The 13,169-nt window shown below is 39.4% G+C and overlaps 2 protein-coding genes across 4 annotated transcripts; one reads left to right on the top strand and one right to left on the bottom strand.

Moving 5' to 3' along the window:
• The first annotated feature begins 1,357 nt into the window (after positions 1-1,357).
• cdca3 (cell division cycle associated 3) lies at positions 1,358-5,333 on the top strand. Of its 2 annotated transcripts, none has more exons than XM_042489373.1 (6): positions 1,358-1,430; positions 2,428-2,578; positions 2,671-2,767; positions 2,848-3,768; positions 4,256-4,323; positions 4,849-5,333. In XM_042489373.1, exons 2-6 carry the CDS (start codon positions 2,447-2,449, stop codon positions 4,939-4,941), a joined length of 1,311 nt encoding a protein of 436 aa, XP_042345307.1. In that variant the 5' UTR covers positions 1,358-1,430; positions 2,428-2,446; the 3' UTR covers positions 4,942-5,333. The 2 variants fall into 2 exon arrangements, with proteins under 2 accessions (XP_042345307.1, XP_042345306.1); XM_042489372.1 differs by having other exon boundaries at positions 1,368-1,430; positions 2,424-2,578.
• A 1,287-nt stretch (positions 5,334-6,620) lies between these two features.
• On the bottom strand, positions 6,621-12,198 carry gnb3a (guanine nucleotide binding protein (G protein), beta polypeptide 3a). Of its 2 annotated transcripts, none has more exons than XM_042489396.1 (9): positions 12,115-12,198; positions 11,182-11,302; positions 10,877-11,022; positions 10,555-10,618; positions 9,483-9,645; positions 9,331-9,397; positions 8,605-8,806; positions 8,294-8,510; positions 6,621-7,727 (listed from the first exon to the last, which is right to left on the bottom strand). In XM_042489396.1, exons 2-9 carry the CDS (start codon positions 11,236-11,238, stop codon positions 7,621-7,623), a joined length of 1,023 nt encoding a protein of 340 aa, XP_042345330.1. In that variant the 5' UTR covers positions 11,239-11,302; positions 12,115-12,198; the 3' UTR covers positions 6,621-7,620. The 2 variants fall into 2 exon arrangements, with proteins under 2 accessions (XP_042345330.1, XP_042345331.1); XM_042489397.1 differs by lacking the exon at positions 12,115-12,198 and adding an exon at positions 11,449-11,490.
• Between the last annotated feature and the right edge of the window lie 971 nt (positions 12,199-13,169).

The raw sequence follows: 13,169 nt of genomic DNA, 5'->3' as shown, positions 1-13,169 counted from the left end.
TCATATTGTAGTTTTACTTACAGCTGTAAAGTTTTTGTTTTTTTTTACTTATGAATGAAATAATAAACCTGTTTACCTTCATTCTTTTTAGTTAGTATGTCAGTTTATATCTTGCACATTGAGTGTGCTGCAGTATGATTTGAAGAGTTTAATTAGTATAAATGCTTATTTTAAATGACTCTACTTCCTGTGGCTGCTCTGTGGGTTGGAGAATCATCTTCATGTAAGTGATCACAAAATGTACATTGTAAATCTAGGAAATAAGAAACAAATTCAGTGTGAGATGAAATACGATAGGTAACAAAAAAGCTAAATTTAAATGCTTTTTTTACCATTACAATATTGTCATTTTGAAATTCAATATTCAGTTATTTTATCCATTCAAGACAGAATACAGGACTAGACTTATGACTTCATTCAGTCTTTAATTATATTTATTTATTTTTAAATGTAATCAATCAATTTATATTAGATTTTGAAAATGTTTTACATTTAGACCTAAAAACTTTATAGTCAAATGATTCTGATGGCACATTCCAGCCTAAATATTTAACTACATTTCTGTTTAAAATAAAGAAATAAATTATATATTTTTCAATATTCAAACATTTCCACAAACAATTAAAAAATGTATATGGCCCCGTACTTCCTGTGCTGCACCTCTTTAAAATGTTGTATTCTCCTTTATTTTATGCTATTTATACACTCTATTTTTAGCTTTATTTTCATTAATAGAATCTCAATGGGTTTTATTTTCCATCTTATGATGCATTTAAATTTTTCCTTTTTTTTATCCTGTTTTTACTAGTATTATCAAGTGGGTTTTATCCACGTGAATATGCACTCTATGTATTCTACTCTGATCTTGTTTTATTTTTACATGCAGGTTTTATTTAGATTTTTCATTATGTCTTTATGTCTTCTATGTTGCATGCCATTTCTTTGTTGTAAAGCATGTTGGGCTGCATTTCTTGTATGAAAGGTGTTATACAAATTAAGTTTATTATTATTATTATTATTACTTTATTCCTCTTTACTAAAAATGTATCGCTTCACTAAGTCTGATATTTCCTTTAGGCAGTTTGGTTGTGAAGCGTGATGGAGAAGCATGTTTAAGGAGAACTGCTCCAACGTAACATTTCATTTTTCTCTCCACATGTGACAAAAACAAAACATGCATTCATTTCAAATTTCAAATGCGTTATCAGCAGCACGCCACGCCCAGTTCTAGAACGCTGTACTCTGAACCAATCAGCGCCGAGGAGGCGGAGGTGACAGGCACGCTGATTGGTCCGTTCGAAAATAACATGCATCCAACCCCGCCATTTAAATGTTTTAAAACTCGTGTGTATGCCCTGTTTATCTCAACTGTGGAATAAGTGAAAAGAGGTTTAGCGACACGCCTGAGCGACAGTGTTGTTTCGTATAAGGTAAGCTATAGGCTATATTTGAAACCGCACACCTCGGTTAAAATATGTTAAAGTAGTGTCAGCTCTATTAAACCTATTACGGATGAAGCGTTACAATTTCATTTGATTTTTATGAATGAAACGGAGGAAATATCACGCTAACTGACCTTAGCCACGTTAGCTTGTTGTTAACGTGCTAGGTAACACTTTCATTTTCAGCTAATTGCTAATATAAAGTTTGCTTTATTTAATCGTTAACTTACGTACACGAAGAGTACAAGTACGGAAACAAGCTATGTTAAATTGGAATAATCTATCAAGTATCAGTGTTGCATGAGGCTAAATTAAGGTTAATGTTGTCATTCATCATATCAATAGTTAAACGCCAGTTGTTCATTGTATGGAAATTAGTTGCTGGAATTTTATTTAGAAATGAATATATACTCCTTGAATCCTTAAGTATCTAATTTTTATTTTATACTAGTGAGCTGTGTTTTCGATGGTGTTTTGTTGTTATATTTTATCCATATGTTTTGTGTTCTGTTGTTTTTATTATGTTTTTCTGGTTAACAGTGAAACTTTAATCTATTATAGGAGTCGACAGATTATGGCTGATTATTGGGACGATATTTGGCATTTTGCGGACTACCTATATCTGTATTTCATTTTAATGATTGCTGACAAAACTAATAAATTAAAAATTAATGTGTCAGCATGGGAGGGACTTTTACTTTGTAAGACCTCGGGAGCTATTTTATTTAGTTATTATTCAGTTTAAATTTTCATCACTTTTAAAAAAAAAAGGTTGTTGGGAACTTGCTGTATATGATATTGTAGGTTTTAGTTATGAGTAAACATTTGCTAAAGGCATTTTAAAAAACAGAAGGATTTTATTGCAAATGCATATCGGTTTCAAATATGGTTGTCAGTCTCATTAACTACTAATTGTCGGTATCAGCCCTGAAAAACTAATATCGATGGACCCCTATTCTATTCTGTTCTGTCCTCTTGGAGCCAGGTAACACTAAATCTGCATCATGGGATCCAGTGAGAGCAAGATGGTTGTTTCTGCACCAGTAAAACATCAAGTAGTCTTCAAAAAGAGTCGAGTCAGTGAACTCATGGATCCACGCTCACCTTCAACAGGAATCGACCGGACACCCATTCAGGTAGGTTACGTGGCTGACTTGCCAGTACTGTAAGCCATAAGGAGAAAATATGTAAATAAAGGCTACCTGCATGTACCAAATGTCTTTCTTAGGTCCCTGTGTCCAAAACTGAGTGTCCGCTGGCATTCACTGATCCCCGCTCACCTACTATTGGCATTACCCGTACCCCTGTGAGAGAAGTCATGAGAGGTAACTATAACTTTCAGCTTTTGCTTTTCTCTCGTTCAAAATACACATGTAACACAGTTTTCTTTCATTTGCTCCCACAGCGACAGTTGGGTCCTTTGCCCGCCGCCTGGGCATGCTTTTACACACTGAGACTGAAGGCAAAGTCCCCGAAGCCCCTCAGAAAAGCTTAAATGATGCCGTGGAGGAGGAGAGGGTCTCTGAGAACGAGGAGCTGGCTTCCACTGAGCCCCTCCTGACTCCTCAGCCCTGCCGCACCTTTGGCTCCATGGATGATCACGCCAACCTCCTGGCCACGCCTGTGCAGCCTCCTCTCCTCAGTGTGGGTGACTCGAGCCCCTTTGTGCTTCTTGAGCAGCCCCAAGTGGAGGTGGAGATAGAAACTGAAGCTGACATCAGCCTGGACGAGGCTGAAGAAGCAAGAGAGTCTCCTCTTCACAAGAGGCTGAGCATGAGCTTGATAACGTGCCATGAGGGGGCGACGTCGACCCAGATCTTTGCTGAGGTGCATCGAGACAGCACTTCATCTCCAGTGCCGGCTGTGGACCTGGAGCCACTCAGGAACGGAGTGGATCACTGTTACGCCCTTCCCTCTATCACTGTTGAACCAGAGTCCCCTGCTGAGCCGTCCCTCCCCACTGACTCCGATGGTTCTCCAGCTCAGGTGTCCCCTGCACATGCAGAGGAGGCAGAGCCATCCTCTGAGGACGCCAAAGAGCTTGTTGAAGAACCGTATGTGCCTCCTGCACCAGAGCCACCGACTGTCCCCAGCCCAGAGCAGCCACAGCTCCGCACCGGCATCCGTTGCCCCACCTTCGACTCAAAGAGCCCCAGCCAGGTTGTGTTCAAACCGCAATGGTTGGGAAAAAATTTTGGTGCCACCGGACTGAGAGCAAGAGCAGTGCAGGGTGGAAAAGGAGGCTCCTCTCCTCTCGCTGTCCGCATGGCCGTGAAGAAAGTAACCAATGAGAACCAGGGGCAGTCTGGGAAACCAAAGCAGAAAGGTGTGTGGAAAATTTGTGGCCTTTCTATGATAACACCAGGGTTCCCATAGTCATGGAAAACCTGGAAAAGGCATGGAATTTAACAATCTAATTTTCCAGGCATGGAAGGGTCACAGAATTAGTAAAAATCTTAAAAAGTTTTGGAAAATGTTTTAAACTTTAAATGTTGGAGAATACATGGAGTTTTGTAGTGTGTAATAAAAATGTATTTTTATAGTAATCTTCTGTGGATAACCTCAACAGGTAACGTAAAAGAAACATAGCCAACTATTAGAGATCGGAAAAGGTTGCTGTTAAAATTTCAAACGATAACTTACATTTGGAGTTAAGTATACTATACAGATCTGTTTGTGTTATACATTGTGAATGATCATTCGATGTTATTATGGTTCCTTAAAAAAGTCGTGGAAAATTTTAAGAGTTTGTCAGTGAAAATGTGTGGGAGCCCTTTAACAAGTTGTTGCTTGATGTTTCCTTCCTTTTCAAGGTACTGAAGGTCGATCCCCGCTGCAGATCCTTAAGGCGACCAACTCGCCGAGGGAACAACGTCCTCAGGTACTGTATACTAGCATGCACTAACTGCTCCTGATATAATAATAATAATAATAATCTTTATTTTTTATAGCATCTTTCATACATTAGATGCTGTGCAAAGTGCTTTACACGCGAGAGCGCTGAAATAAAAATCGTTATACGGCACATGGATACCATAACTCTGGAATTAAGTCTCAGACAGGCCAGAGGTGGAAAACAAATAAAAGAAATATACATATAAAAGAGGTATTAAACAACAAAATTTACAACAGTAAAAGAGCATGAAGAATATAAAATGCATTTTTAGGAAATAACCATAATATGCGATAAAAATGAATGGAGGGTGGAATTAGTTAAAAGTCTTAAAACTACCTACAGAGGTTGATTTTCTTATTTGAATGTATCCACTCTCCTTATTTACTGAAACTTAAAAGTAACCTTTACTGAATGTTTAAGGTGACGTTGAGTAATTCAGTCGTCCTAAAGAGAACACAGAAAGTAAATCACTTGCTGAGGTTATGTGTCGTCCCCCCCCCCGCCTGCCAGATGAAGCTGAAGGTGTCCACCCCAGATAAGCAGCGGCTCGGACAGATGGACCGCAGAGTGCTGGCAGTGTCTCTGGATAAGGAGAACCGATGATTCACTGCAGCGACGTGTACAGAATCCTGCCGCTTTTATATCTCTTAAAACAAGCTTTTATGTGTACAGCTTTCTTAAACTGATTTGTGTGTATATTACTTTTCTCACTGCAGTTTTCTATCCCGTTTTGTTCTCTTGTAAATAAAACTTATTTGCATTCATACTTCAGCTTTAAATCTCTGTATTGGTTGTAAATATTGCTATTGTTTCTCTTGAGCTCTACTTTTTTTCTGAGATACTTTTTAGTCTTTATTTCTGCCCAAACTGAATTAAAAAAACACCATCCTAAATATTTATTTTGTAAAAACAAATTCCCTGCATCTGCTATTTGAATCCCACAACTTCTGCCATTGTTCGTGCCTCTTCATCCCCATCATTAGTTAATGGTTTGTAAAGAGTCTTCAGTAATAAACACTAGAGGGAGCCTGTAAATGAACCATCGTGTTTTCAGTTGATCTTTAAAAAGACAGAATATGTTTGCTTTTATCCAAGCATCTAAATTCCTTAATGGACTAAAAGTAATTAAGATTTTTTTTCACATTGAAAATAAATTTGAGTTGTAAACCATCATGGTACATCAAGTTAAATTAAAATAGTGCTTCAGCAATGTTGACATATTTCACTGGTGCCCAACCTTGGGGTTGCGAGTCCTTGATTATTATAATAATAATAATTATTTAGAGAAAACTAAATGAAATTGTCGTTTTTACATGCCTAGCACAGATAGAGGAATAGTGGACTAGTCTTAAAAAAATACTGTCACTGGTCGTCTGGTGATGCAAATCCGAATTCCTGCTCCCAAAAGTCCTAAGGGTTCTTTTTAATGTGTTCAATGGTAAAAGTAATTAAATGATGAATATTAGAAATTAGCTTTTTAAAATTTGGGTCAAGAGCTAATATTGGGAGGGGCAACTCAATAATTTAGACTGTATTAAATGCCTTATTTGGAAAAAATGGAGCAAGTGCAGCAGATCAAACTTTCTGGAAAATTCTGCAAAGGACATAAAGACCCTGACATGCAGTTACATGTCTGTAACACAAAACGTGAAAGGTTGAATCTGCAAGAATATTTGATGGGGCCTAGGCTTTTCCTAATAAAGTCCAAATTGGAAATAGTTATTTTAAAGGTTTAGATTACTGGTCAAGATATTAACTCAACTCTGCTTAACAGCCACTTCCTGTATTAAAAACTAGCACAGAGCCTGTTATACATTATACAGAGATATTAAAGTTCCTAAAAATATCAGGAAAACTCATCTGTGATACAGTATTCACAGGAAATAATCTGCTCAAAATAGATCCAAATCGTTCGTTTTACCCACGCTTCCTGTGGTTATTATGTTCACTATTTTGGTTAATTCTACAGTTTATTAGTTTTTCTGTACTGTTATTGTTATGCATTGAATGTAAATATGAAATAAACATAAAATATGCCATTTAGCCAAGGGTAGCTCTTTTAGTCAATGACAGAAAAGGGCTTCTTAAGGAAAATGTTTGGGGATCATTGCCATATTGTGTCACTCCACATCCAGTGGATTTATATATAAACATGTTACAAACAGAATAATTAAAGTCAGCTTGTGATAAATTAACACTAAAGACTTGTGTTAAAGCAGAATCCCATGTTTATTAGACAGTCTTTAAGAAAGGTAGTATTGCTTTACTTTGCACAGTGTTTATCCAGTATTGGAAAAGAGGCAGTCCAACATCTAGTGAGAACTTAGACTTTTTTTTTTTCTGTATGTACACAAACTGTCCTTAAAGTTTATCTTGTACCACGCAGGAGGAAAAGTAGGCAGTCACATACAGATCAGATGTATTGCTCATATGCACACAATAGCCGTTATCATCCGTGTAACACTTGTACAAAAAGTCCTCCTGTCCTGAGACAAATGGGGTCATCCTTTTTTGTGTGTAAGTGCTTAGTGAACCATGAAAACCTTTTTAGAATCCCATCTGTCAGTTCAACAGTTTACCCAAAGCACTTTTCAGGTCTAGCTACAGTTAGAGGGGGGTTAGGCCAAATGTTGAGACCCCAAATCCAAATATTGTCCATCAATTACATACAAAACAACTCAAACACTAATGAAGACACCTGCAAACTAAACTCCATTTTAATTAAAGATAGAAAAAGAAAAAGTAAATGTAAGCATCTAGGGAATCTACCAAAACTAAGAACAAAAAACAATCTGAAACAAACAAAAAAACGCAAATGCTCATATTACTCATGACATAACTTATGCTTTGATATAAAACACAGCATATTTGTATAGCTAGTGTGAACTTATCTCGTCTATCTCATCCAGTGTGCTACCATTTCCATTTGGCAACTGTTCTCATTGGGTGACCTCTGAATTGCTGTGATAAATGTGCATACCGTTATTTTAATTTTAAGAGGAATGATCTTTTACCGAGACCCCCACCCCTTGTCCCAACCCCTAAATTCCCCCATAACGTGAGAAGAAAGGTGAGAGCGCGACGTGAGAGGAGAAAAATCTTCACATTACAACCCCTCTCCAACATAAGATAGGACTTGGCACGATTAAAATACCCACTTCTCACCCTATGAGGCTCCTCGTCCCTCATCCCCTCCCTCAAACTCCAATTTCTTTTTTTTTTTATCTTCTTCACCTTCGCCCAGGCAGATGCTCTCTTTCTGCTCGCTGGCAAGGAACAGCCTCAGTTCCATATCTTGAGGAAGCTGTCCCAGGATCCTGTGCAACACGCCATGCCGTCTGAGGACACTCCGATACAGCTCACTCTGTTGTCGTGACCGGCAAGCACTCCTGAACCACAACACAATCAAAACATGATGTAAGAAGAGCAAAGTAACACTGAAATTACCTCAGTTGCTTTAAAGAGTAACTAAACCCCCCAAACGTGTTGTTTTTTTAGTTGAAAAGCAATATATATATGTTGATGATTGATTCAGGTCCAACTCTTGACATTTGAGTGCAAAGTATTAAAATTCTACAAATTGTGTTATAAATATGCATAGTGACCGCCCTGTAAACGTTGAAATCTGGCTATTGCAATTGAATTTTGCTATTGGCCAATCCTGGTATAGTAGGAAGCCTGCTCTCATGACCAACCACGCCCCCTGTTGCTGCCCTCTCACTAACAGACTACTGTGTGTGTGTGTGGGAGGGGGGCAGGGAGGTGCTGTGGATCGAGAGGCGGCACGATTGGGTGACTGAGCATGTCTTATCCCCCGTCCCAGCCCCGCCCATTTTTCAATACTTTTTTCATAATCCAGGAAGAGGGCACAAAAGCCAAAAGTGGGGGATTTAGTTACTCTTTAAAATCAGTTTCTAAATTCACTTTTTCATCTCCATCTTCCACCTGTACTCACCCACTCTCTCAGATTTAAGTGTGTCCCAGATGTTGACGTTGAAGTCGTCATACCCAGCCAGCAACAGGCGTCCAGACAGAGAGGGGGCCAGGGAGGTCACCCCGCACATGATGCCGGAGTCCTGGTAGGTGATGAGCTCCTGGTCGGCTCGCAGGTCGTACAGCTTACAGGTGGCGTCATCCGACCCTGTTATCACTGCGTTACCGTTAGGGAAGAACTGGAAGAAAGAGAAGTGATTCGAAAATTGGACTCCTTTGAGTAAAAATAAACCTCTGATACAGAAGTACGGAGGATGCCGCCATCATCCTCACCCCAATTGCGTTGATGTCACTCTCATGGCCTCCAAAGGTCTGTCTGCATTGGGCCTCCCTAATGTCCCACAGTTTGGCCGTGAAGTCACATGCCCCCGAGATGAAAAACTTGAAGTCTGGGGACACGGCCAGGGACATGCAGTCTCCCTGATGTCCTGCAAAGACGATCTTTTGGGTCCCTGTCTCAACGTCCCATAGTATGCTAGAAGGAAACGAACCGAAAACAATATTTGTTTAAACTATGGAGAGAAAAGTTGCAGCATACTTTGCAGCTCAGTAAATCATATTGTATTCTTATCCTATGCACTCTGCCACCTTATTTACCCTTTTGGGGTTTTTTTTGTTTCTTTTGCTTTCCTTAATTTCCAGATTAATAATGAATTGTGATGAGGGAAATAATACTAGTTGCTAGTTAGCGGTAGAAGTACTTAGCAAGAATGCTAGAATTAAAAATGTATTGACTAGAGTTGGAAAAATATCTAAATGTGGTCTATTTAAGTAAACAGTGATGGAATGTGACTACGTACATTTGTAGTATTAACTACAATAAGTACAAGTATGTACAAGTAAGTACAAGTATGAATGACATGACAGATGATTTGATTCAAGGCTTTTTGAAATTATTAGGCCTATTCTCATTTTTCATATTTAGATCGGTGGCTATTTATAAAAACATTCATGGCTGAAGTCTCGGAGGCCAAAGCCTAATGTCCCTACTGTTCTTACCAGGTGCAGTCTCCAGAGCTGGTGATGATCTCACTGTCACTGAGGAAACGACAGCAGGACAGGTAACCTGGACAACCACAGAAGTACCAAGAGAGAAGGAGGACTCAAGCTCAAACATAAGAGCATCAGTGACTTCAAGAGATTTAACTTACCTGTGTGTGCCGCCAGCTCCCGCATGACCTTCACATTCCCGTCCTTGCCCTTGAGGTTGTAGATGGAGCACATGTTATCCAGACCGCCACAAGCCACTAGGTTCCCCGAGGGTGCGTAGGCGCAAGTCATCACCCATGATGACTTGAGAGGGATGGCATTCACCTGGAGACACGCAGAAGAAGACAGGTGGAAGTCTTTTTTTGAACCACTGAAACCAAATAGACTCCAATCACTGAATCTGAACGTAAAACAAAAACACTAAAAGCATGTTTTTTAATCAGCTTTTTGGTATAAGCAGCATAAACACACAGTTTTTGTAAAAATTAGTGAAGAAATGGGTTGTGTAACGTTAGAAAAGCCTGATTAAATTAATGTGAATTCATTCAAAAACTAGCAAGAAATAAGCAAAAAATTACAAGAAAATAGCAAAAATAGAAAGAAAAAAGTAAAAAACAAAAACAACAACAAAAAAAAACAAACAAAAATTAGATACTAATAATGAAATAAAATATGTATTTTTTTCCTCAACGTAATGTTTTAAATAATTATAATTAGAACTATTGTTTTCGAGTAATTTCCCCCTATTTAATTGTTTTTTCTAATAATGTCCTCCTCACTTTTTTCACATTTTACAAGTTTCTTGTGTTTTGCAGGCCATTTCTTGTCATGTTGCCTTTTACACCATGTTTTTGAAAGGAATCAAACCAATTTGCTTACAGTTCAGAGGTTTAAATGCTTGTGAAAGGTGTCTGAATGCAAAAGAAATCAGATGTTGATCCAGGTGTCAGAGGCTTAAGATGTTTTTTTAAACTTGATTGTTGCTTATTTTGTCACTAATATTCACCATTTTAGAGAGATCACATCTGAAGCCAGGTTTTGAGCATGAAGTTGCAGGTGTACATGTGTATTTTTGCATGTTTAAGGGGGGGATGTACATGGCAAAGGTTTGGTCTCAGTTACTGCTTGCTCAGTTTTAGCTACAGAAGCTAATTATTTTCTTTTTATGATGTACTTTTACTCACATATTTCATTACTGTAATCATAATACACACATTTTTTGCTCTTTCCTACCTTGTTGGTTGTAATGCTGTCCCACACTATGAGTTTTCCATCTTGTGAGGCACTGACACACAGCCTGGTTGCATACCAGTGATAGCAATTAAAAAACAAACAAGACAGAGAAACAAGGAGACATGTCAGATAAAAAATCAACATAAAAGGTGTCCCTAATTCATCCACCTAAATTCTGCCTAAAAAATTTAATTTAACAATCACAATTTCCTTTTTTGTCTCTCCTCACTCTAATTTTGTGCTAAATTTGATCAAGATCTTGGCTGTGAAATGAAAACTGCAGGTGCTCCTTTAAATAGTGTACAGCATGCTGTGTATTTACGTGGAGTCAGTGCCCCAGTGCATGGCGTAGATCTTGGCAAGGTGACCCCGTAGTGTTTTCCTGGTCTTCAGCTGAACACGCCCCACCACATTGATTGAGGCTACTGCTTCTTGCAGCGTGGTGTCCTGCACCGCCTTACGAGCTGCCTGGGGGAGCAGACACAGACGCAGGTAGCTGGGTTACTGCCAGTGTTGATCCAAGATGTGGTTATTAATGCATCTTCAGGTCACAGTGAATAGCGATGCCACATAATGATAAATGCTGCAAAATTGTGTATTAAAGATGATATAGAAGGGCCTACTGACAGAAATCTGGTCTTTGAGACTGTCCGCCTCCTTTCGCAATTGCTCCATTTCACCCATGGCGATGGTTATTAGGCACTGTCACCAGTGGAGACAGGGAGTGATGGCAGGAAAGCTGATAATCCTGAAATGAAAAGAAGAAGAGAAGAGGTATGAGACAACAAAAACAATGCAGTTACCAAGAAATCATTAAAGAAAATAGTTTCAATTTGTATGTTTATCTCCCAGTAGCAGCCTTTCCTGTAAAAATACTTTATGCTGGAAATTTACCTGCAGCCACCTGCAACGATTAGTAATCCTCCCTTGCTCCAGTCTCCAAGTAAGTGCTATTTTGCAAGTCAAACTGGCCCTCATCTACTTTGCAAACTTTCACAAACAGGCAGGAGTGTGCACACAAACCGACAGAACACACCTACACATGCACACAAACACACGCAGACTGCATGAATATTCAGGTTTGACATTAGCAGTGAAAGTATTTGCTCTTCAGATGATGTGATACTTCTGGAGAGCACACATCCTCACCCTGAATGTACACACAAACCAGTATGTCCTGTAACAATGTCACCAGTGTGTGTTGGCTCTCACTTGTCGACAAACTCGCAAGCGATGATGATGACAGGTGTGTTTGTGCCATTTAACACTCCAGTGAGCGCTCACCTAACGTTGATGGCTATTGAATTTGGTAATGTTGTGATTAAATGAGCAACGTTTAGCAGTCAGGCAATCACCTAATGGACAAACTCGCAGAGTGTGACAAATGCAATCAAGGCACAAGTGGAAAAGGCAGAGTCACGGAGCTGATTGAGCAAACACACATGACAGAAAATTAAAACAATATATCCAACAACAACACCCTCCCTGCACATGTGCAGATATCACAAATGTATTTTCTCCTTTGTGAAGAACTAATTTAAATATATTCTTTTATCTTACCTTGAAAATTGCTTTGAGGGAATACTTGCGATGATCTTATCGTATGTGTCCCTGCAGCAATCTCTTTCTCTCTTTCACTATTTGAATGAAGTCAAAACACATGACCAAGTGCATTTGCCTCTAATTTGTTTGAAGTGAAAAGGAGAGGAAGGGAAGGAGGGAGTGACTCTGTAAGAGAAAGAGATTTGCCTTAATTGTTTGCCACTTGGCTCAATCTTTTATCTATCTGTAGTGTTTAAAGTGAATGAAGGGGCAGCCTGAAATGTGTTAAAACACATTTAGAGTTCTGATTTGTGGTGTTTATAGTGACGCAGCTCTCCAAACACTCCAGCAGCTACAGTACGAGCGTCCTGCCTTAAACTGCTGATGACCACATTGTCCCTGAAGTTGGTAACAGGGGATTTTAGGCATTTGTTCCAGATGGAAAATTGCTTCGATAATGAGTGTTGTAATGAATGCTTGAGTGTTTTAGTCGTGCTATTACCCTTTTGCCATTCTGTTCCAGGGTCTCTGCCATTGTTCCATGTGATTAAATGACTGCTAGGGCTTGCTGGATGGTGAAGTGCATTAACACAGCCAGAGAAGAGAGGCGGCAGAGGGGGGAGGCGGGTGGAGGAAGGGAGGGTGGAGGGTAAGAGGCGAGGCAGGAGAGTGAGTTTTAAATCCTACTGGCTGAGATTTTAAAGGGAAGCCTTTTGAATCAAATCTGCTCTCATCCGATTACTGACTGCTCTTTGCATCTGGATAAGAGATGGAGAAAGGGATGGGGGGGCAGATAGTGGGATGAGACTGAGGGAGGGGGGCAGATGGAGGACAGCACAGACAGTTGTGAGGATGTGGAAGGTGGAGTATTTTTGGTACAACTGGGCCTATGAACTTGAGTCTGACCGGGGTGTAGGTTTCATTTCGAATTGGGAGAGGGCGACATAAAACAGGGGGTTTGGGTTCCTCCCCCAGGAAATTTTCCTGCACTCGTGAATTTTTATGAATGAATTTGCATCAGTTTATGGTGGAAATGTCTTTGATTTCATCCAATAGAGTTTATTTGCTCTCAG

The sequence above is a fragment of the Plectropomus leopardus genome, chromosome 7 (assembly GCF_008729295.1).
Source record: "Plectropomus leopardus isolate mb chromosome 7, YSFRI_Pleo_2.0, whole genome shotgun sequence".
NCBI lineage: Eukaryota > Metazoa > Chordata > Actinopteri > Perciformes > Serranidae > Plectropomus > Plectropomus leopardus.
The sequence above is the reverse complement of the archived record's forward strand: the minus strand, read 5'-3'. Positions and strand labels throughout refer to the sequence as shown.

What these genes read in the sequence shown, in the direction of transcription:
- cdca3 (XM_042489373.1), top strand. Translation starts at nt 2,447, where the DNA reads ATGGGATCCAGTGAGAGCAAGATGGTTGTTTCTGCACCAGTAAAACAT. An exon ending in TCGACCGGACACCCATTCAG is followed by an intron (nt 2,579 to 2,670) that starts GTAGGTTACGTG and finishes TGTCTTTCTTAG; the next exon opens with GTCCCTGTGTCCAAAACTGA. An exon ending in CGAGGGAACAACGTCCTCAG is followed by an intron (nt 4,324 to 4,848) that starts GTACTGTATACT and finishes CCCGCCTGCCAG; the next exon opens with ATGAAGCTGAAGGTGTCCAC.
- gnb3a (XM_042489396.1), bottom strand. Translation starts at nt 11,238, where the DNA reads ATGGGTGAAATGGAGCAATTGCGAAAGGAGGCGGACAGTCTCAAAGAC. An exon ending in GTCTCAAAGACCAGATTTCT is followed by an intron (nt 11,023 to 11,181) that starts GTCAGTAGGCCC and finishes CTGCTCCCCCAG; the next exon opens with GCAGCTCGTAAGGCGGTGCA. An exon ending in ACTTAAATCTGAGAGAGTGG is followed by an intron (nt 7,728 to 8,293) that starts GTGAGTACAGGT and finishes GTTGTGGTTCAG; the next exon opens with GAGTGCTTGCCGGTCACGAC.